This window comes from Caretta caretta, chromosome 13 (assembly GCF_965140235.1).
Source record: "Caretta caretta isolate rCarCar2 chromosome 13, rCarCar1.hap1, whole genome shotgun sequence".
Lineage (NCBI taxonomy): Eukaryota > Metazoa > Chordata > Testudines > Cheloniidae > Caretta > Caretta caretta.
In genome coordinates, this window is record NC_134218.1 from 6,375,170 (window position 1) to 6,398,626 (window position 23,457).

The 23,457-nt window shown below is 42.1% G+C and overlaps 1 protein-coding gene across 5 annotated transcripts in view; it reads left to right on the forward strand.

Annotated features, from left to right (window-relative positions):
* Positions 1 to 22,352, forward strand: part of CHRNA4 (cholinergic receptor nicotinic alpha 4 subunit) — a 34,020-nt gene extending 11,668 nt beyond the window's left edge. For 3 of the 5 annotated variants that reach the window (XM_048820389.2, XM_075118691.1, XM_048820391.2), the window contains 2 exons: positions 9,759 to 11,139; positions 20,075 to 22,352. In XM_048820389.2, the coding sequence (XP_048676346.2) occupies positions 9,759 to 11,139; positions 20,075 to 20,200 (1,507 nt within the window). In that variant the 3' untranslated portion in view covers positions 20,201 to 22,352. The remainder of the gene's footprint in view (positions 1 to 9,758; positions 11,140 to 20,074) is intronic. The other 2 variants (XM_048820390.2, XM_048820393.2) reach the window with 1 other exon arrangement.
* Positions 22,353 to 23,457: the final 1,105 nt, after the last annotated feature.

The window sequence follows — 23,457 nt, forward strand, 5'->3', positions numbered from 1 at the left end:
GAAGTTTTAATCGTTGTCAAGGTAGCTTCCCCAAGGCTCCATAAAGATGAGCAAATCATTTGTAGTGAATAAATTTGACATGTTTATTGTCCATGAACATTTTGCAATTTCCCTGAATTTATTTGCTATTCAAATTATTTCTCAAACAGTTTCAGAGAATAATGAATGGGTTCTGATTTTCTACTGCTTTGCCACCATGTGTAGCTATTTGACCTGTGTGTAAGGCATGCAACATGCTATCATCTGTGACTGTGAGTGGAGAATTCTGAACACTAGCCTTACATAGATTTGTCAGATCAATGGGGGACTGTGCCCTTGGATCAGCAGATTGAGCAGTTCATTGAGAATATTTGAAATTCAAGCTTTTTGAGATGGTTTTATTTGGACACGTGATAGCATTTCTGTTCTTTAATTGGATGAGTATAACACTTGGAAAGGAAGTTTCTGGCATGAATATTTGCATTTAGGAGTTCAAAATTCACTCTCTGAATACTAATATTCACCTAAAGTTAGTTATTTCTATAAAAATTCCTATCAGTTAAAAGCACTTGGTAAAATAGTTGGAGAAAATGAACACAAAGGAAATGATCACATGTGAAAGAGTTCAAATATTTATTAAAATGAATATTAGCAGGAAATGTTTTGAAGAATTCACCCAGTTGTAATATAGACACAAAGGACTTCTGTACATAGTTATAAGATGATCTGGTAGATGGCTTAATAGAAATCAAGAGAAAGTTGATAGTTTCTTTTGAAAACTTTTTTATTGATGAGACTCATGCTATAAGACTGAGATCCTGATTCACCTGAAGGGCATTTGGAACAGAAATTATTTTCCCTAAAATTATTGGAAACACTCTTGACTACTGGAGCAATAAGGTATTTTTTCCCATATCATTGGCAGTTGAATATCTCCGAATGATATAGACTATGTTTACCAGTCTGTTAAAGAAGGGGGTAGAAGATGCAACCAGTTCATTATTTATTGGTCCTCAAATTGCTGAAATTGAGATAACATGTAGAATAAAGAATAAAAAAAGACACAATCTTCACACAAATTAGACATGCAAATACATACATATATATGTATCACCAGTGATTTATATAATGGCATAGAGAATACACGTATAAAGTTTGTGGGTGATACCAAGCTGGGAGGGGTTGCAAATGCTTTGGAGGATAGGATTAAAATTCAAAATGATCTAGACAAACTCGAGAAATGGTCTGAAGTAAATAGGATGAAATGCAATAAGGACAAATGCAAGTACTCCACTTAGGAAGGAACAATCAGTAGTACACATACAAAATGGGAAATGACTGCCTCGGAAGGAGTACGGCGGAAAGGGATCTGGGGGTCAGACTGGATCACAAGCTGAATATGAATCAACAATTTAACACTGTTGCAGAAAAAGCGAACATCATTCTGGGATGTATTAACAGAAGTGTTGTAAGCAAGACACAAGAAGTAATTCTTCTGCTCTGCATGCTGATTAGGCTTCAACTGGAGTATTGTGTCCAGTTCTGTGTGCGACATTTCAGGAAAGATGTGGACAAATTGGAGGAAGTCCAGAAAAGAGCAACAAAAATGATTAAAAGTCTAGAAAACATGACCTATGAGGGAAGATTGAAAATGTTGGGTTTGTTTAGTCTGGAAAAGAGAAGACTGAGAGGAGACATGATAACAGTTTTCAAGTACATAAAAGGTTGTTACAAGGAGGAGGGAGAAAAATTGTTCTCCTTAACCTCTGAGGATAGGGCAAGAAGCAATGGGCTTAAATTGCAACAAGGGCAGTTGGACATTAGGAAAAGCTTCCTAACTGTCCAGGTGGTTAAGCACTGGAATAAATTGCTTAAGGAAGTTGTGGAATCTCCCTCACTGGAAATTTTTAAGAGCAGGTTTGACAAACATTTCTCAGGGATGGTCTAGAGAATACTTAGTCCTGCCATGAGTGCAGGGGACTGGACTAGATGACCTCTCGAGGTCCCTTCCAGTCCTACGATGCTGTGATTCTATGTATAATAAATTATAATTTATTATACATTTAGCTGAATGGTTTTTTACCTGTACTGCTATACAATGTACAGCTATCACTGCCACTTGGTTGGACTTCCTTGTTTTGAGGGGTGTGTGTGTGTGTGTGTGTGTGTGTGTAAAATAACTCTTCCAAATAGAAGAGATCTGGTCATTTGTCAGGTGTTTACAGAGGACAATTGCTGTAACAAGCCACAATTCTCTTCTGCCAATATTGATATAGTTTTTGATAGAAGAAATAAGACTTCGGGGAGTTATTACTGACAGATATTTAGGCCTTTCTGGCCTGAACAAGTAAGAGATCTTGACTTCATTGTTTGTCTTGAAAATGCTCTTGTTTTGATACTAACTAGTATTTCTGGATGATTTTCACCTTTCCGGCTATAAAACTATATTGCAGCTTAATTGTCTTCATTGAACGAGACGATAATATGGTTCTAATCTGAGAAATGACTATATAAAAATGGCACCTTCTTACTGAACACATTGTCCCCAATTATGTAGTCAGAGTCAGACCTGCTAACTTGACCGACTGAGTCTAATTTAAAATCCACTGAAGCCAATGCAATAGCTTCAGACCCCAATTAGCCTCTCACAGCGAAGACAGCTCTAGGGAAAAGGGGCTGGATTCAGTTCCAGTTAGTGACTCCTCAGCAGAATTGTTAACTAAATTCCAACTGCAGAACTCATTCCATTCTTCCTTGCACACATGAAATCCCACTGAGAGCAGAATTAGGCCTTGCAGCCCTTTGGTTCCTGGTGATAATGAGTGAGCCAGAACAGACCCTGCCCGACTTTTGGATCCAAGGCTGAGTTTGCAAGGTAGGCAGTTTAAAAAGATCCTTCTTTCTCCTTGTCGAAGAAAACAGAAACAGTGTAGAAATCATTGAGAGACGATATCTATAGAACCAAACAGTGCTACTGTTACAGAGACAAGGTGGGGGACTATCGAACTTCCACAGAGCTCTTCTTCAAGATCAGAAGAAGAGCCCTGTCCAGGCTCAAAAGCTTGTCTCTCTCGTCAACAGAAATTGGTCCAATAAAAGATATCTCGCCCACCTTGTTTCTCTAATATCCTGGGACCAACATTACAAACTACTTCTCGAGTCACTTCTCAAGATGGAATCGAACTCTAGTAACAAAAAGGTCTGAAAATAATTAGTCTATAATATGTAGACTGGTAAACTGCCACTAAGAGTTGGTGTCTGAATGAAACTCCATGGCTTTACGTAACTCCTAGGAGGGAAATGTAGATGAGCAAATATTATTCTCAGATGTATGTTTAATAAAGACTATGGGCTGGAACTTCAGCTGGGGAAAATCACCATTGTTCCATTTCTCCTGGCAAAGTATCTGGCCAATTTTTTCTGTTCAGTTGTCTCCCCTCTGCATTCACCAGCATAATGCTCAGCCCAATATCCAGTGAGAGAGTTTGGTGCTTTTACTCTGTTATGAAGAAATTAAGGCAGGGATCGGGGAACAGAGAGATAAAGCAATGTCCTCTTGTCTCTTCCCCTCTCTGTCTTTTCTCCCCAGCTTCTGGCTTGTAAATTCATATAAACCTAGCAATGGGTGAATCCCAGAAGATTTGGAGGCTTGGGTCAGTTAGGAGAAGCATGTTAGAGTCTTGGGACCTGCTATATCTTCTTTGGTAGCCATAAGATGTCCAGAGGAGCCAAGCTGCTCTCTCCTTCCCTTTGCCAGCAGCAAGGACTCCAGAGGAGCATGTCTCCTCCATCACAGGCATATCTGTGAGCTGTGAAGCTCCTCCCACTCAGAGGCAAGAGAGGTAGGCTGGGGAACCTCCTGTTAGAGGCAGCAGTCTTGGCGTTAGGGCTCTAGCCACCGCCTCTGCTCCATCGCCACTGTCTCTTAAATGCAGCGCTGCTCTTGGGCTTCCTTTGAACTGTGCCCCAGTGTGCAATCAGCAGAGATATTCAGGCCTCCCTCCTCCTGGAAGGAGATATGCCTCCCTCCTTCCCCTGGAACCCTTAATCTTTGTTAGGGTGAAAGGATTTGCGTGCTCTTCTCTCCAACATTTTCAGGGTCTAAATTTCCACCCAACCCTCCCTAAAATGCAGTGAGGTGTGTTTGTGCAATGAAGAATGTTACAACTGTGAGCTGCCCGAGGCTTTGGATCCTAATGGAGCATAAGGTTTGCCTTTCCAGGGCAGGCCATCTAGCCTGGTAACCTGGCTCTGGTATTAACGAATACCTGATACTGCAATAGTGCACCTAGCCAATTGAATGATGAAGTACATGGGAGGGGACCATTATCATCATAATCACTCTCCTGTGACGTGAGTCCAATTATAAACATGCTGTTCCATTAATGAATGACTTACTCATGCCTCAAAGATCTCATTAAATGCTGAATGAGATTCCAGTTTCTTATCAAACTTTAAAGGACAACAACAACAGTAGTGTGTATGGAAGTGTCACACACAGTGAATGTTTCATTGCTCAGCCTGGTTTTACAGGAAGGTAAAATCAGGCAGAAAGATTTGTTCTAGCCAGGAAACTGGAAAGAAAATGCCCAGGCAAAGAGCGGCGTTCATGTCATTGAATATCAGCATTGCATTTTTCAATCAGAGGAGACTAAAATGCAGTAGTGGCTTTGCCTGATTTCATTAATTTTTTGGGAGCTATTGAAGATAGACTGGCATGGAAAAAACAAACCCTGAAAATTTTCAAACAACACTCCCAAAAACTTAGTTTTTGGCCAAATACTGAACATTTTAGGGCTTTGGCCCAAAAATTCAGTGGTCGGATATTTATATTTTCAATGGCTGTCAAGAGATTAAAAAAATTAATTGTGTGATTAATTACACTATTAAACAATAATAGACTACCATTTATTTAAATATTTTGGGTGTTTTCTACATTTTCAGATATATTGATTTCAATTACAACACAGAATACAAAGGGTACAGTCCCCACTTTATTTTTGATTACAAATATTTGCACAGTAAAAAAACAAAAGAAATAGTATTTTTCAATCCACTTAATACAAGTACTGTAGTGCAATCTCTTTATCGTGGAAGTTGAACTTACCAATGTAGAATTATGTACAAAAAAACTGCATTCAAAAATAAAAATGTAAAATTTTAGAGCCTGCAAGTCCACTCAGTCCTGCTTCTTTTTCAGCCAATTGCTCAGACAAACAAGTTTGTTTACATCTACAGGAAATAATGCTGCCCGCTTCTTGTTTACAATGTCACCTGAAAGTGAGAATAGGTGTTCTCATGGCACTGTTGTAGCCATTGTCCCAAGATATTTACCTGCCAGATGTCCTAAAGATTGATATGTCCCTTCATGCTTCAACCACCATTCCTGGGGACATGCGTCCATGCTGATGACAGTTTCTGCTCGATAACAATCCAAAGCAGTGTGGACCGACGCATGTTCATTTTCATTTTCTGAGTCAGCTGCCACCAGCAGAAGGTTGATTTCTTTTTTGGTGGTTCAGATTCTGTAGTTTCTGCGTCGGAATGTTGCTCTTTTCAGACTTCTGAAAGCATGCTCCACACCTCGTCCCTCCCAGATTTTGGAAGGCATTTCTGATTCTTAAACCTTGGGTTGAGTGCTGTAGCTATCTTCAGAAATCTAACATTGCTACCTTCATTGCCTTTTGTCAAATCTGCAGTGAAAGTGTTCTTAAAATGAACAACATGTGCTGGGTCAGCATCCGAGACTGCTATAACATGAAATATATGGCAGAAAGTGGGTAAAACAGAGCAGGAGACATACAATTCTCCCGCAAGGAGTTCAGTCACAAATTTAATTAATGAGCATTGTCAGCATGGAAGCATGTCCTCTGGAATGGTGGCTGAAGCATGAAGTGGCATACGAATGTTTAGCATATCTGGCACGTAAATACCTTGCAATGCCGGCTACAAAAGTGCCATGCAAATGCCTGTTCTCACTTTCTGGTGACAATGTAAATAAGAAGCGGGCAGCATTATGTCCCATAAATGTAAACAAACATGTTTGTCTTAGCGATTGGCTGAACAAGAAGTAGGACTGAGTGGACTTGTAGACTCTGAAGTTTTACATTGTTTTGTTTTTGAGTGCAGTTATATAACAAAAAAATCTACATTTGTAAGTTTCACTTTCACGACAAAGAGATTGCATTACAGTACTTGTAGGAGGTGAATTTTGTTTATCATTTTACAGTGCAAATACTTGTAATAAAATATACAGTTTTATTTCAATTACAACTCAGGACAGAATATATATGAAAATATAGAAAAACATCCAAAATATTTAATACATTTGAAGGGTAGTCTATTGTTTAGCAGTGCGGTTAAAACTATGATTAATCAGAAAGGAATGTGCTAATTAATAACACCAATTACCATAGCAGGCACTTAATGCCATGCATTACTCTGACATCCAAAAGCTCTCCTTACTTATTCTATTTGACTCTGTGTGTATGTGTGTGTGTGTGGACTGCTTGGGATTACTTTTAGCAGCATTCAATGAAATGTGCAGGGCCAAATTGGCAAAATCACTCTCTAAAATTGACCTTGTTATGTTGCAGGTGTCCTTATTTACAGGCTCAAAAACCCTGCATATGTTTGGACAAATAACGGCTTCTAAGGGGGCCAGAATTTCACAGAGGAAAAACATGTACAGATTTGTGCAACTAACTTGTATGTACAGTTACAATGAGTGTGCATGCTAAGAGGGTGATTGTGCACTTGAATCCCAGAATTATGATTGCACTTGAAAATTGCAATTATTTACCTACACTTTAAAGAAATATTTCCCTCAGTTCCTCAGTGTGTGTGTGTGTGTAACAGAGGGATGCTGAGGCAATATTATATATAACTAACATTCCCCTTCTTTTTGCACCTCAGCTTAACTCTGGTTCAGCACAGTCCAGAGTTCTGTCTTTTCAGAAAGCATGACACAGTTAAATCTCAGGTCTCTTTTATTTGTACCCTGATACGTAGGAGTTAATAGATCCCGCCCAACTTCAAAGCGAGTACTCCACACTTTCTTAGGCCTGGTCTACACTACAGAGTGAGGTCAACGCGAGGCAGCTTACATCGCACTAACTCTGTAAACAGCTACACTAAAATGTCACTCCCGCCGATGTAACTTGCTCGCTACGCCAACTTAATAAATCCACCTCCGCGAGAGGCATAGTGCTTAGGTCAATGCAGTGTCAGTACGGAAATGGTGTTGCTTACTTCGACAGTTGCTGACTTTCAGAAGCCATCCCACACTGACAGTTCAATCAGTGCAAGCGCTCCTGGTGAGGACACACGCCACCGACAGAAGGAGTGTAGTGCAGACACGCAGAAGTGATTTAATTACTGCGCTGGTTGTACGCCAACATAACTTAGGTCGACATAATTTTGTAGTGTAGACAAACCCTTAGTAAAACAAATGTTTAATGCACACAGAAAACATTGTAAATAGTATTTTGAATAACTTTTAAACAAGACTGGCCGATTTTTTTTTAATGCCCCCTAAAAATAGCAGGTGGAAATTCAGAAGCTCAAGTGTTTGAATATGTGATCTTGCTATTAGATAGTAGTAAAAAAAAAAAAAAAAGTCAGCAGTGAAACCAATGAGGGAAACAGTGACACTCTGACAGAGATCAGGCTTGGGCATTGGTATATCTTCTTGTGGCTGGATACCAAGGAAGAAACTTCATATGATGCAAACCAGTAGCAAGCAACAGAGCTAATAAAACAAACAAATAAAAAACCAAGAGGAGAAATCTTCTGCTAAAAACTTGAAATACATTAAACCTGGTATAGAGAGAAACCGTTTTTTCTCCAGCCAACGTGTCCCCAGCTGGAGCTGATCCAGGATAGGGATCCCTCAGTCCTGTTCTCCTGCTTCAGTGCTCAGATGAGATGTGACAGCAGTGGCTCTATAGGCCAGTGTGCCGGGATTAGATCTCTTTTGTTTAGCTTTAGTAGAGAGAAAGAAGTGGCACAGGGATGACTCTTTGGGGCTTAGGTCTGACTGCTGGGGGTGCAGCTGGAAGATTAGAGAGAGAGAGATGGCGAATCTGAAATGCTTGAACAATTTAAGAAATGGTTTGACCCACATCTTTGTAAGCCCATCCCCCCCAGCCAGGGAAACAGGGCTCTCAAACTAAACTCAGCGGGAGTCACAGCACTGAGATGAGCAGCGACAACCCATGCTACAGCACATTACGTTCTGCCGCAGCATGAAAGAAAAGGTTGGTGAAAAGGTAACTTCTTTAAAAACCATTGTCGCACGCACAATGCTGAACATGGGACATTGTGCAGTATGACGTATGTGCATTGTTCCAAGGGCTTGATTACACAGATTAGCAACATCTGCATTTGACTCAATTTATTCAGTAGTTTTCTCGCTTATTTGGAAAATGACCTTCCCAAATAAAATATCCTTATTACGTGTTGTGCTAAAGTCTACAGGCCCCATTGTGCTAGGCCCTGTACAAACTTATAGTAAGAGACAGTCACTGCCTAAAGACCTGACAGTATAAATAGGCAAGACAGAACAAAGGTGGGAGGGAAAAAAAAGATTAGCCCTTTGGGTATGTCTACACTGCAATAAAACACCTGCGGCTGACCCATGGAAGCTGACTCGGGCTCACGGGGCTCAGGCTGTGGGGCTATAAAACTGCAATGTAAGTGTTCGGGCTTGGGCTGGAGTCTGAGCTCTGGGACCCTGTAAGTGAAGAGGCTCCCAGAACCTGGGCTTGAGTCTGAATGTCTGCGCTGCAATTTTATAGCCCTGAGGCCGAGTCAGCTGACATGGGCCGACAATGGGTGGTTTAGTGAAGCGTAGCCACGCCCAGATGTTAAGTGTCTCCCCCCACAATAAATCTGTGTCTGAGATGGGCATAGAACAGATACTCTGGGCTTAGCTGTGACAGAAATAGTTACATTAGAGAGTGTCCAGAGGAGAGCAACAAAAATGAGAAGGGGCTTAGAAACCATGACCTATGAGGAAAGGTAAAAAGAATTGTGCCTGTTTCATCAAGAGTCGAGAAGGCTCAGAGAGGACCTGATAACAGTCTGCGGAATCAAGAGTTTCGTTTCTATTATTATTAATCAGATATTCTCCCTAGGTTTCCATATAGCAACCTTCACAATTAATCCCATTCTGCATAGTCTGCAGCCATGAAACCTGATGGCATGATGCTACCAGCACTGTAGGATTTACAAGCTACCTACAAGCTCAGGCCTGGTCAGTAGTTAGATGGAAGAGCATCAAGGAAAATCTAGGTACAGCAGGAGGTGTTGTAACTGACTTAAAAGTGGGCACAGTTCCCTGTGTCTGGTTTGAACCAATGCCACAGCTGTTCTAGGGGGCATTTGGCTGCTGGAAGGATTTTTTTCTTGGATGAGCTGTAAAGCAAAAGCCCTGGTCAGTTCTGAATTTAAGTGCTTGATTTGTTTAAGGTGGGGTCTGACATTTGCCTGCCTAAGCTGGCACCTGCAAATCAAACATTTGTGTATACAAATAGGTTTCACAACCCACTTGCTATACTACACATACCCAATTTTCATGCACCATTATAGCTCTCGTATGTGGCAATGCAAAACAAGTGCCTTGGAACTCACTAAATATCCCATTGCACATTTGGCAAGAGTTGGGGGGTTAACAACATCCCAGACATTTTGAAAACATAAGCCATATTGTGCAAGGTCTGTGAACTAATTTTAAAGCAGTGGATTCTAATTTCCTCTTTATCTTATTTTCCCCTTAGTGCAGATGGGGACTTTGCAGTCACCCACCTGACCAAAGCCCACCTTTTTTATGATGGAAGAATCAAGTGGATGCCCCCTGCTATCTACAAAAGCTCCTGTAGCATTGATGTCACCTTCTTCCCCTTTGACCAGCAAAACTGCACCATGAAGTTTGGCTCCTGGACCTATGACAAAGCCAAGATAGACTTAGTGAGCATGCACAGCCATGTGGACCAACTGGACTACTGGGAGAGTGGAGAATGGGTCATCATCAATGCCGTGGGGAATTACAACATCAAGAAATATGAGTGCTGCACAGAGATCTACCCTGATATCACCTACTTCTTTATTATCAGGAGGCTGCCCTTATTCTACACAATTAATCTGATCATCCCCTGCCTCCTTATCTCCTTCCTGACTGTCTTAGTCTTCTACCTGCCTTCAGAGTGTGGTGAGAAGATCACCCTTTGTATCTCAGTGCTGCTGTCACTGACTGTGTTCCTGCTGCTCATTACGGAGATCATCCCTTCCACCTCCTTGGTCATCCCCTTGATTGGAGAATATCTGCTTTTCACCATGATATTTGTCACCTTGTCCATCATCATCACTGTCTTTGTGCTCAACGTGCACCACCGCTCCCCCCGCACCCACACCATGCCTGACTGGGTGAAGCGGATCTTTCTCGATGTTGTCCCACGCCTCCTTTTCATGCAACGGCCCGCAGCGGTGAAGGACAATTGCAAGAAGCTGATTGAGTCCATGCACAAAATAGCCTCCTCTCCGCAGCTTCGGTCTGAAACCAAAGTGGAGCCTAAGTTTACTACCTCCTCTTCAAACAGCCCTCAGAGCAAAGAACCATCACCCACCTCTTCCTTCTGTGGCCATCTTGAGGAGCAAGCCAAACCCCAGACTGTTGGCAAGTCACCTTCTCTCCAATACTCTGTGCTACACCAAGAGCCGGCACAGGCTAGCTGCTCCTCGCTCCAGCCCCCCTGCCATCTGCTGAGTGACACCCAGTCCATGTCCATCCCCAAGAGCAGATCATTAAGCATCCAGCAAATGTACAGCCCAAACAAAGTAGAGGATGGGAGCATCCGCTGCAGATCCAGGAGCATCCAGTACTGCTACCTGCAAGAGGAGTCCTCCCAGAACAACGGCCAGACCAGTGGCTCTCCGGCATCTCAGCGGTATCATCTAAATGAAAAGCAGCCCCAAAGCAAAGCCTCCCAGTGTAAATGCAAGTGTAAAAAGAATGTGGCAACCAGCTCTTCAGAGCAAGGAACCAAAACTCTCAGCACCAAAGAGCAACACGTGTTGCTGATGTCCCCTGCCTTGAAGCTGGCAGTGGAAGGGGTCCATTACATCGCAGACCACTTGAGAGCCGAGGATGCAGATTTCTCAGTAAGTACAATTGGCCGCCTGCCACCCATTGTGACTGTCAAACAAAACTCATGTAACTCATGAAAAGCAGGTCAAACAATCTCTTCCACCCCTTTGTAGCATCCACATTTTCATGGAAAAGTTTTCAAATTTTGAAACATCTCAACCAGCTTTAGTTATACCGTTGGCTGGGATCCAGTCAATGAGCATTGGGGGCCCTCAGTGTCTTGCAGGGTTGGGGCTCAGGTTAGCAGTGCTTCTCTGTTGCTGCTGCCTATTTCATGATCTACCCGTACAGGAGAAGATTGTCCTTGTTGTTGAGTACCACATCTGTCATTGCTCTTTTAACCTTGACAGCCACCACATAGCTTTCAACAGATTGGCTTTGCTTAGGAATGCCCTGTGCTATTCCTCTGGCACTGGGTCTTGTTAAAATAACCGTTGGTTCTAAGCTTAGCACACTGCAGCTCAGAGTTGTAGCTTTGCTTGCCTATAAATAAGAGATCTGGACACCATTTTATAATGATACAGCAAAGAACCAGAACACTTGGTGAAAGCAAATCATACCCGGCGGAGCTCAGCTGAGCTCTACACACCTGACCTATGGTGCTGCAAGTTGTTAAACACCTCCCATGAGATGCTGAGCACCACAAGTGAAGGTTTGATAGGAGAGTTATAAAATCATGACGAGTGCGGAGAAAGTGAATAGGGAAGTGTTATTTACCCCTTCACATAACACAAGATCTAGGAGGTCACCTGCTGAAATAAATAGGTGGCAGGTTAAGAACAAACATAAGATAGCACTTCTTCATACAAACCACAGTCACTTATGGAATTCATTGCCAGAGAATGTTGTGAGGGTCAAAAGTATAACTGGATTGAGAAGAGAATTAGATAAGTTCATGGAAGGCAGGTCCATCAATGACGACTAGCCAAGATGGTCAGGGACACAACCCCATGCTCTGGTGTCCCTAAACCTCTGACTGCCAGAAACTGGGATGGGACAACAGGGGATGGATCACTTGGAATTGCCCTGTTCTGTTCATCCCCTCTGAAACATCTGGCACTGGCCACTGTCAGAAGGCAAGCTACTGGGTTAGATGGACCATTGCTCTGACCCATTATGGCCGTGTGTTCAGATGTAAATTACATTGACTTCAGTGGGAGCTGAAGGTGCTCAGCACCTCACAGGAACAGGACCCAGCTGTTGCAGAACATAACCCACCCCTAAAGCTATGATCTGGGAAGGGAAATCTTGTACTACTGCAAGCATTAGATAAAAAGCAAAAAGGAGAATTCAAAGGCAGTCTCTGCTGCTCATTTGTTGGGAACTTGACCACATTTTACTTTACAGATGAGCCTCTGGACCATCTCTCTTCTCTTCTGGACCACAGCTGTGTCACAATGAGTTAAAACTATATGAGTCAAATCCTGCTTTTATGTATTCCAGTGTGAATCAGAAGTATTTCCACTGACATCAATAGAATATGGCCCATATATTCCCCATGATTTAATAAAAGAGCATCATTTCCCCCCTCTGAATCAAAACAAAGGTACCTTCCAGTTCATGTAAATCTCTTTATAAGTGTGTCAATATAAATATAGTATTGAATAAATGACTATTGGATTCTTTGTAATCCATACTTTTCATTTGCATTATAGACAATGTGTGATGAAAACCACTAGTGCGTGACTTCTCCTCTGATGCCATGTGACACTTTCCCCTTGTGAAATGGTCCAATATCTTAAGGGGAGAGCTGCCCCCATCATGACTGTCAATGTACAAGAGAAAAGAACAGCTTTGTCTTCTGTAAATGAACATTCCACCACACCAGTCTAATGGGTTAGTGGTTTAAAAATATTCAGCATGAGAACGCATAAACACATTGGAAAACTATGGTCCTAGGGACCATTGATTCTTTAGATTTCCCTGGGAATAGATGCCAAATCTACTATGTAAAGTTGCTTTATTTTTTTCTCTATTCACTGCTACATAAATAAGCTTGTTTCACCAGAGTTTAGCACCGTAGCGACTCTTGCAATTCCCTCAGAAAATAGAAGAGAAAGGACTAGAGGAGAAGACCTGTACCCCAGTGTTTTTTGTAGGGTGGAGCACTTGAAGTATTCTCCACTGACTTTCTACCCTTCCCCAATAGATTTTGTGGTTTGCTCTTGTTCTGAATCCAGAAAGGAAATAGCAGAAAGAAATATTACAAATGTGAACTGAAGATTAATTCTTAGGAGTAGAGCTGACGGAAAAATGGGGATTCTATAGGAACGTTCAATATTTCAACGGTTACTTTCCTCCTGACTTGGGATGAAAAATCAAAAGCATTGAAATTTGTCATGGAGTGAACATTTCCAGAACATTGCACCAGCTGCCCCAACCCTACCTACAACTTCAGAGACACTGAACCTATGCTGCTGTTGGAGTATTTTCAGAGACCTACATAGCATTGCAAGGGAGACAAAGTTTCTCTTGAAGCTCCCGATTGTTGGGTTTTTTTTTAGTATCATCGCCACAAGGGACATATTTCTAAATGAAAAGTAAATAGTTCATTTAATTAAGTTTTTCAATCAAAATAAAAATGGGAAATCAGGAAACAGCAGTCTGTTACAAAACATGTCTGCATGCAAATCCAGGCACATAGTCACGCTTAGGGAAATGACTAAAAATTGAATACCTCCAGTATATCATAGAAATGCCATCAGAGATTTCTTACAGACTGTGATGAGCAAGACAAGCTGTATGTCAAACCTGAGCTAGAATAACCAGGTTGCCTTTTCATTACCACCTATGCATTAACAGCATGGTCTGGAAACACAGACACTCATGTTATCACAGTGATATCCATTTATGCTTGAGAAATACACTATTTCCTCTGAACAAATGAAGGTTTTACAGTAATTAGTACCCCAAAATGGTGTGCTGCTGGTAGCCTGCATTACTTGCTCTTTGCCTACTATTTAGGATGCTTGATTCAGGAACAAATGTTCCAAGTGTCTTGGAAGGTAGCATTATACTGTGACAGGAAAATCATCCTCTGCATTATAGTAAAATAAAAACAGTCAGATAAAGAACCTTCATGTTCAAACCACCAGATCTTTCCATTGGCTGAAGATTCTAATACTGTTCCTATTCTTTGGAAATGATAAGTTGGTTTGTCGGCAACATGGAATAGTTAATGGTCCAGTCCATTTAAATATTCAGAACCTTTCCCCCAATCCAAATAAATGTATACTATTGCTTTAAAGAAATATAAAGGCTAAGGAAGTGACTTTTCAGTTGGAAATGAGTGACTAATTTGTAACCAAAACTGTAGTCATCACATTTTGCACCTTCCTTTGTTCATAAAGGCCATGATCCAGCAAGGTAGTTAAACTCATCATGACTAACTCTACGCATGAATATTCCCACTGAAGTCAATAGGAACACTCACATGCTTATAATCCATTACCTAGCTGAATCAGGGCTACATTGTCTGCAGAAACCCTTCTTTTTCTCAAAAAGTATTAATCATGTAGAATTACTTGCCCATTAAAGTCTCCAGTAGTTCTTGATCTACAGATTTTCCACAGCTCTTCATTGTAAGGATTCAATACACTACGTTTGAGCTGTTCTGAGTGACTTGTAAGTCCCATGGTATTGTTCGTGTTCCCGCATCCTAACTGGGTGATCCTGACTCTTAGAATCAGAATTCCTGCACAAATACTCACACTTCTGAATTGGGTATTTGCTTCCTGCATATGTTCTGCAATATTTGCTTAAAAGTCACTATTTTGGCAACATTGCCAGGAATCTCATTTCTAGCTTAATGGTGGAAAGCAAATTCAAGGGAGGTGTGATATGAAGTGATTTAAAAATAAAATTGGAATGATTATTTGATGCGGGAGAGGGTTGCAGAATTTCCCCCAGCTTTATTTCTAACAGCGTAGAGCAGACACTCTTGGGGCTGCTCTAACTTATACCACAGGCAATGGCCCATCTGCCAGATAGTGATCCCTGGTGCACATCAGCATTCCAGCCATCCCTCCTCCCCACGCCAATCCCATATGCCAGGGGCTGAATGGCTCTGGCATAGGAAGTGGCTAGATAGGTTCACCTGCAAACTCACTCTTACCTGGAGGGAGTCTTAGTAGGGGAGATCTGGCTACTTTATAGCCCCATATCCTTTCCCTCAAACAATCTTGGGTGAGCCTCTTAAAGCTAAGTAAAATACATATCAGTGGTTGTGTGCCAGGTATTGACATCTGTATGCAAGTTGCTGGTGATGTCTCTATAGATTGCACTGCATGGAGATTGCAGTATAGAGGGCAGTCTGAAGGAGAATTTCAGTCAGAGGGAAAGACTATAGCACAGTTAAAACATCTTTCTTCCTAGTCTTTTTTTGTTTCCACTCATCCTTTCTCGTTTCTCTCTTCTGTGCTCTGTCTGTGGTCTTGAATGCCAAATGACCAACATTTGATGCAAATCCATCTTCGAGAAGAGCTGAGTATTCAGTGAAGATACAATCAAATTTAGAAGCAAATTTCAATTAGACTGCTTACAGCCCTCTCATGTTTCCTTTCCTGGACCAAATCAAGCACCTAACGCTTTACTAGCACAAATACATCAAGCTCATTTTTACCTTGGGTGCTGGAATATTTGCTAAAAGTAATGTTCCAGTTGTGCATTGGATGGTGAAGTTCAAAATCTGTGCTTTGTTGGTTACATACCTAAGACATCAAATTGTGAAACAGAAACAATCCCGCAGAACTTATCTAGCTCTCCCATGCAGTACAGATGTTGAATGTCAAACTATGAGAGTCACAATCCAATTCAAAGTCCAGCACTGGCTCTCATCAAGTGATGAATAAATCAGAGAATCTCATTAGTTGCTCATGGACAACTGATGAACAGTGGGGAGGAAATGAAATTCATAGTCTAAATTGCCCTCTCGGAATTATCATCCTGATCCCAAACTCAGTGGGAATTTTGCCCTGGCTTCCAATAGTTGCAGGATCAAGACTTATTCACTCTATTTTGTATTTGAAAGTGATTCTGAGCATTAAACAGCCATCATACCGCCATTAAGAGATCAATTGTGCAAGGTGCTGAGCAGTTTGGCCCCAGGCCAGCAAAGCATTTAAGCACGTTTAGCTTAAATCATATGACTACTGCCATTGATGTGAATGGGACAGCTCCCATACTTAAGAGGTTTTGCTGAATCAGAGCCAGACCGCTCAATACCTGGCAGGACTGAGCCCCAAATGGGCCTGTTTAATGGCAGGGATGAGGCCGGGGGACTAGGTACTGCTATGTTGACACCCATTTACCCACTGACAAGTAGGAAGGGTATAATTAGTTACAACCATTCCTCTGATGAACAATTTGACTTAATTCAGTTGTGGTGCTTGGCCCCTTTACTTCTGCATCCTTCTCCCTTACGTATCACTGGTATGTCACTTTAAACCAGCACGTCCCTCAGCCCATGCCACTTCCCCCAGTCCCCATTGGCTGCGATAGGCCCAGCCTGCGGATGTGGCAGGTAAACAAACCATCCTGGCCCGCCAGCGGGTTTCCCTGATGGGCCACATGCCAGAGGTTGCCGATCCCTGTTTTAAACAGACCTACCACAGCAGTGGGTAGAGCATACCAGCCAATCACGTTCATTTGTGAGCATAGCGTCGGAGGTACTTGTCTGATGGATGTACTGGGCACAAGCAGCAGTAGGAGCGTTCTATCGCTTTAGAGACCCCATCTCCTCTCAGTAATCATCTCGTCTTGCGGTTACACTCTGTAATCTGCCTCTAGTCAGGGCAGGAGCGTAGCCTTGGCCCACCCACTTATCATCCAGGCCCACGCTTACCTGAGAAGGGTTTAGTGCTGCTACAGTGCCCCGGAGTATCACTCGGGCACCTGAAATCCAGGACAGAGCTCTGCGCCCACCCTTCAGACAGCTACACTCCACCAGCTCTGCCTTGCCATTTTCTGAGCCGCCCATGCCTGTGCCCAGCTCGGCAGGTGAAGCCCTGTGCCTGGGGGCACCAGGGCTAGCAACATGGTGTGGTCTCAGGGGAGAAGCTGAACTAACACAGTGTCATTGCCCATCTACCCGAAAGTTGGAGCCCACCCAAATTTCCACTCCTAGCTACGCCACTGAATCAGATTCTCATTAGTCTGGGCTGGGCTTAAAACCGGCCTATATAACGTATGGACTAGGTTCAGAGCGCTCTGCCTCATGAAATGTAAATATTTTGTTTTCTCCCCTTTGAGCTGATTTCAGTAGTGAGTATGAGCAAGGATTTTAATTGCCCAATGGAGTTTATTCACAGTCTGCTTGATATCAATGGAATGGGACTCCTGGGGAATTAAAATATATATAGTCATGGAAATATATGTTCGATTCCATGCACAGGTTTTTACTCCTTTGAAGGGATCTGAGATCTATGGAAGTGTAGGCAGTGCTGATACAAGTTATTTGTGTGTGTTTTGTTGCAGTGGATGGATCATCAGTAACATGCACTCAACTGTGCACCTCTAGCACTTGGTTTTGAACCTGTATTTTGGCTAATTTTAAAGACGGCCACTCAAAGTTGTTTGAGGTGGATGATACATCACAAGGAAACAAAAGAGCTCCTCTCAAATGACTCAAGTTGGAGCATTACATGCCATGAGCACACTGCAGCGTTGTACCATCTGATGTCACAAAATATTGGAACTGAGCAAAGAGGATACAAAGTGATTTATGAGCATGTTTGTGAATAAATGTGATGAGGTCTATCTGGTGTTAACAATGGGATGAAATTAACCATTGTTTGAAAATATTACAGTGACCGTTTGTGAGACTGTTTATGAATCCCTGAAGTTTCATGAATCTTAGTACAAAGAACAATGTAAGAGACGTGTGTTATTTCTTATTCACTTCTCATCATTTGTTATTCTCCTATGTAAAAAGCTGGTTGTCCATTCAGATAGCAGAAGCAATATTGGACGCCTTGAGCAACAAAAGCAACTAATAGGAATAGCAAATAATCAAAGATGTGAACAGTTTACGAGTGTGCCATAGGCTGAAATTTGTTTGCATAAGCCATTCAGTGAACATTAATGACAAACACCTGAAGATTCATGATTAGTTTGCAAAGGATTTGTGAGCCAACACAAGAGCTAAACGCAGGCATGAATAATGAATGATAATAAATGATAATGAATAATAATTATTCATTATTAATAAATGAATAATTCTACCAGCTCTACAAACATTGCAGTGTATTACACACAGAACTTAAACTTTCATTCAGTCTCTGCCATGTCATGATTTCTCTGCAAACTTCATGACTTATGTCAAGCTCAAACTCTGTTGTGAAACCATGACTAATGTAGAAAGAAAAGACCAGAGAGATGTTTTAAGAGAGTGATTCCATTGCATTCATGGGAGCTGTTTTGTTTGACTGTATGTCAGATCATAACATTGTGTTAGATGGTAACTAGAATGATGCCACTAAAACTGTAAAACCATGATCCTTGCTCAGCTGAAATGACTGATTCGTTGACACTTGAATAGCTTCCTTTACCTTCAACCTGTTTAAGAGGTTTTCCAGCAAATTTAGGAGTCCCTTAACATTGAGCAACCTCGTTTAAGGTCTCCTACCAATCACTTTTTGTTTCAATTGTACTAATTGCTCACAGCAACTTGCAAAAGTGTTTATTTTAAAACAGTGTCATGTACATAGGATTGTTACTGATTAACCTTGGGTTAAAACCACAGCTATTTTCACTATAGTTTAGTTCCATGAAGTAGTAAAAACTGAAGTTAAAGCAAGATCTCCTGTCCCCTTCACAGGATCATGAGGATATCTGTTATGCCTCTTGCCTGGCATGAGGCCCTGACTAGCTGGATAAAGCACTGATAATCCAAGGGAGGAATTTTCCAAAGCACACAGCTCTGCCTTAACTCGGTTCCCCTTTTTTAAATAATGCTGCAGTATCATTTTAACTCTTCAAAGATTTAGGACAGTGGAGAGGGGTGAGTGCTGGGACTTAGGACAATTGGGTTCTATTCCTACCTCTGCCAATGACTTGCTTCATTCCCTTCAGCAGATCACTTAACCTCAATAGGCCTCAGTTTCTGTATCCATGAAAGGGGCATAGCTACACCTACCCACTTTTGCAAAGTGCATTGAGATCTATGGATGAGAAGCAGTGCAGTGTTAATGTCTTATTCATGGTTGAGCCGGTCACCAGCACTGTCAGCTGCTATGTGTTGAGAATATCAAACACCAGGCAGAACTTATAGGAAATGTTAATGGGCACATCCATATAAATCAAGACTTTGGTCTGTTCAGACCTCTTTTTGGGGGGAAAAATTGTGGCTGCAGTATAGTAGACAAGGTTGTGGGTCTTTATTCCAAGAAATGTTCATCGAGGAACATTAAATCCCCCTCTGCTGTACAGAAATTGATTTGGCCTTGCCAGAGAGAAGATTTTGGGTAAATCCTTCCATAGCAATGTGAGAGTGGGTCAAACGGGAACAGGCATGATCATTTCTCTTACTTGCTGGCTCATTTTCACTGATGACTCAGCAAAGGCTTCCTGGAATGGGTTAGGGTGTGTTAACTCCTCAGTGAAGATGTTTAAGCACGGGGGAGAAAGAAACCTTTCCTCTCCAATTTGAACCTCTGCCTAATTTGAGCCTACAGTTGTGGCCCATGGAAAATGGGTTATTGCATGTGCAAATAAGCCTAATGAGCTATTTGCATATGCAGTGTGTGTACAATTGTTGTAATTAAATGTGCAAATTAGGCGGATCAGAACTGTCTGAAAATCCATCCCTTTTTCATATTTAATAGAATTCATTCCTGCCATTGCACAAGGTGCTTGAATATAAAACAGATGCTCTCTCTGGCTAGGTAAAAGAAAGACATTGTCCTTTCACCATAAGAGCCCTGGTAACATCCCTTGCCTCTGTGTTCTCAGGTGAAGGAAGACTGGAAGTATGTTGCAATGGTGATCGACAGAATCTTCCTTTGGATGTTCATCATAGTCTGCTTACTGGGCACCGTTGGTCTCTTCCTTCCCCCTTGGCTCGCAGGAATGATCTAAGAATAGCTGTGGAAAGAACAAAGTGCATCCCATTCTATGGATTTTAGTCCACCTGGAAGGAGACAAGAGGAGAGAGCTGGAGACAGTCTCTATGAATAATTTACTATGTATCTGCACATGAATTGTTCAGAGCACGCTGGGGACTCCTTCCAAGTTTACATTATTTGGCAAGCCATCTTCATCTTCTATATCTATTTTAAGGGGGAAATTGTTATTAAAATTCATACATAGCATGGTGGCATTCATTGACACATACGCTACAATGTAAGAGTGCAGGCGTGGTCCTTAAAGCAGTACTACCCGAAGCATTATTTACAGACCGGCCCCTGGCAAATTAGGCCCATTAGTCTTGAGGGGTTTCAGTGTGTCCTGTGTAATAGGGTCACGCCGTCAGGATGGAACAGTTCAGGACTCTGTGTCCCTGTGAGAGCTGTTTAATAAATAAAGTTTCAAATTTGGATTCCTGGGCAAGAGACTGTCTGTGCATCACGGGGGGTCCAGCTGTAGTCACATATGGCTAGACCACAAAGGGTTTGAGCCTCTGGAAACAGTTACCCTGACCAAAGTCCCAGCAGCAGCAGCCTTATCAAAGTGTACGGGCCAAGCACTGAAGTCTTTACTCATGCAAAACTGCAAGAGTAAGATTTTGGCTTGAGCAAGGACTGCATGCTTTGGCTCAAAGTGTGTTTCGATCCATCCACATTAGCCTTGGTCTTGATTTCCTTTTCTTAATGGAAATCTGCTTGATCACAGACTTCGGCTGCTGCAGAAGGCCTATAAGCTGGACTCTGTCTCTGTGTCTATCAGCAAAGCGTGAGATGCTTGGCACTTATACAGTAAGGCTTTCAGTACTAAATGAGAGAAGGGGCCCTTTGTTAAATACAGACACTTGCATAGGATATCTAGATCCCACATATGGAGGCTTGGATTGGAATCACCTTTGTAGAGGAATGGGAGAATTCTCAAAAGCCATTCTGGATGCCCCAATTGAGACATTGGATACCCATAAACATTAGTCACCTCTGACAAGTTTGGCCTATGTGCAGAAGTAAATGTCCATCTGGACAGAGTCAATGTTATTGAAGGTCTGTGTTATACAGGAAGGTGACTGGTTCCTCTGTGTATTAAGGTTCTCTTTCTACATGCACTTCACTTTAACAACCTCCAAGACTTGAGAAAATCCAACATGATGGTGTCTTGGATGGTTCAGGGTGTCACCAGGATGCCTGCAAAATTTCAAGTTGAAGGTAGTTTAAAAATATACCTTTATAGTGCATGCGGGCAATATCAGCAGTTTCAAGTCCTAGTGGGTTATCAGCACTTAAATAAAACATTTATTTCAATAGCTGCAATAGAGCATGCATTTGATTGCTTCTGGCACAGACATTAACATTTGATAAGGTTCAAAAGCCACCATTGTTGAATGTCAATTTCAGCAACAGCATCTTCTGAAGATGGATCGATTTACAGTAGTATCAGGCACAGAGACTGGTCAGTGCTATGATCAAACTGTCAGAAGGCCCAGGTCAACCTTCAAAGGCAACATTATTGAGGAGTCATGTTGACTTTCATTGGTGTAAACAGCCAATGGCCTTATTTTTCAGCCAATGGCCTGATCGTTTCTATATTTTGAATGGGTAGGAGGATCAGTGAAGTCTGGATGGATCAGTGATTTGACAGCGAAGCCAGTTAATAAGGTGGATGAGTTGCCACAGTGGTTACCTTTTCACCACTGAAGACCTGGCTCCAACTCTTGCTCATGTCACATTTGAAATGAATGTTGTGGTCTAACACTAGTCCCCGTGATCTAATCACCACTGTGGGGAGCTCCACTTCAGCAGTGGCGAGATGGGGGATGTTATCATTCAGGATGGGTATCCATTGGCAGAGATTCGTGCCGCAGAGTACCTGCCTGAACCTCACCAGGTCCAAGCCAGATCTATAACCCCCTTGCTTTCAATGTACCCCAACACTTTCTGTATGAAAGAGGGAGAGGGAAGGATGAAGTGGAGGTTGCATAGAGAGACTACACTCCAATGGTGACTTCTCCAGAGGGTTCCCAATGTTCCCTAGGACTTTTAGCCAATATTCCTTCATAAAAAACAAATGATGAAGCTTCCTAAAAGGCCTGAAATAAAATATTTCCACATTCTCTTTGCTTTCTTTCTATCCTTTAGTAAAGTCTGTGAATGGCCAGAGAGAGATGGAACTGGAAAGGTGCAAACATATTCACATCTCAGATAAAAATGGTCACCTCTATGTTTTCCAATTCATTGCTAGGAAGTTTTTAGAATATTCATTACTACAGGGGATGAGGAGCACATTTTGCTGAGAGAAGGTTCACTCTCCTTTCCCTCGGGTTTCTCACTCTATATAAGGTGGTGGGAAAAAAGTGCCCCATGGGTAAGCCTCATGGACAGTGTTAGAACCTAAGCCCTTAAAGTCTTTCAATTCAATAAAAGGATAGACTTTATTTTTTTGCAGTTTATACCTCAGAGAAAACTGTACTCAAAGAAAGATGCAGAGGCTGAATGCAGAGACAGCCTTTCATGTTTTTTCCACAAGCAAATCACACTCAACTCAGATGCAAGTCATTCAATGTGTTTCTCAGATCTGTGAGCTGAAAAATTATTTAGAATCATTCAGTAGAAATGAACTAACCAAGAATCACACTTTGCTTCGGCAAGTCCCTAGTTAGTGCTAAATTCACTAACGGGCAGAGCCACAATGCATGTCCGATACTTCATTTAGGGTATGTTTACACTGCATACTAAGCTTGGGCTCTGACTCAGGTGTGAGACCAAGCTCTGCTTCCATCACACATAAATCAGTCTGACTTGGGTCAGCAAGAACTCAGGACCTGGGTCCTAGGATGCTGCGAGGGGTGTGGTTCAGAGCCAGAGTGCTGCAGTTACTCAGGTCCAAGTCCTGGCATTTTGCCATGTGGATGCAGGTCAAGCCACAGACTTGAGTCAGAAAGTCTGCACAGTGCAGCGTGGAGAGGAGACCAAGGTCCGGCAATTGTAAACCCAGGTTTACAATGCAATGTGGACACTCAAACACAGGCTTGGAAACACCAAGTCGACAAACCCAGATCCCACTGACTCAATGGGGTTTGAGTGGGACTTAAGTGGTGCACAGGACTCATGCTGGCCATCTCCAAAGGGATGAATTTCACCCGGAAGTGGAATATATTGAAACTTAGACAAGGATTTCCAGATCTACAACTACAGATTTCAGCTTCATACGAACCTGCA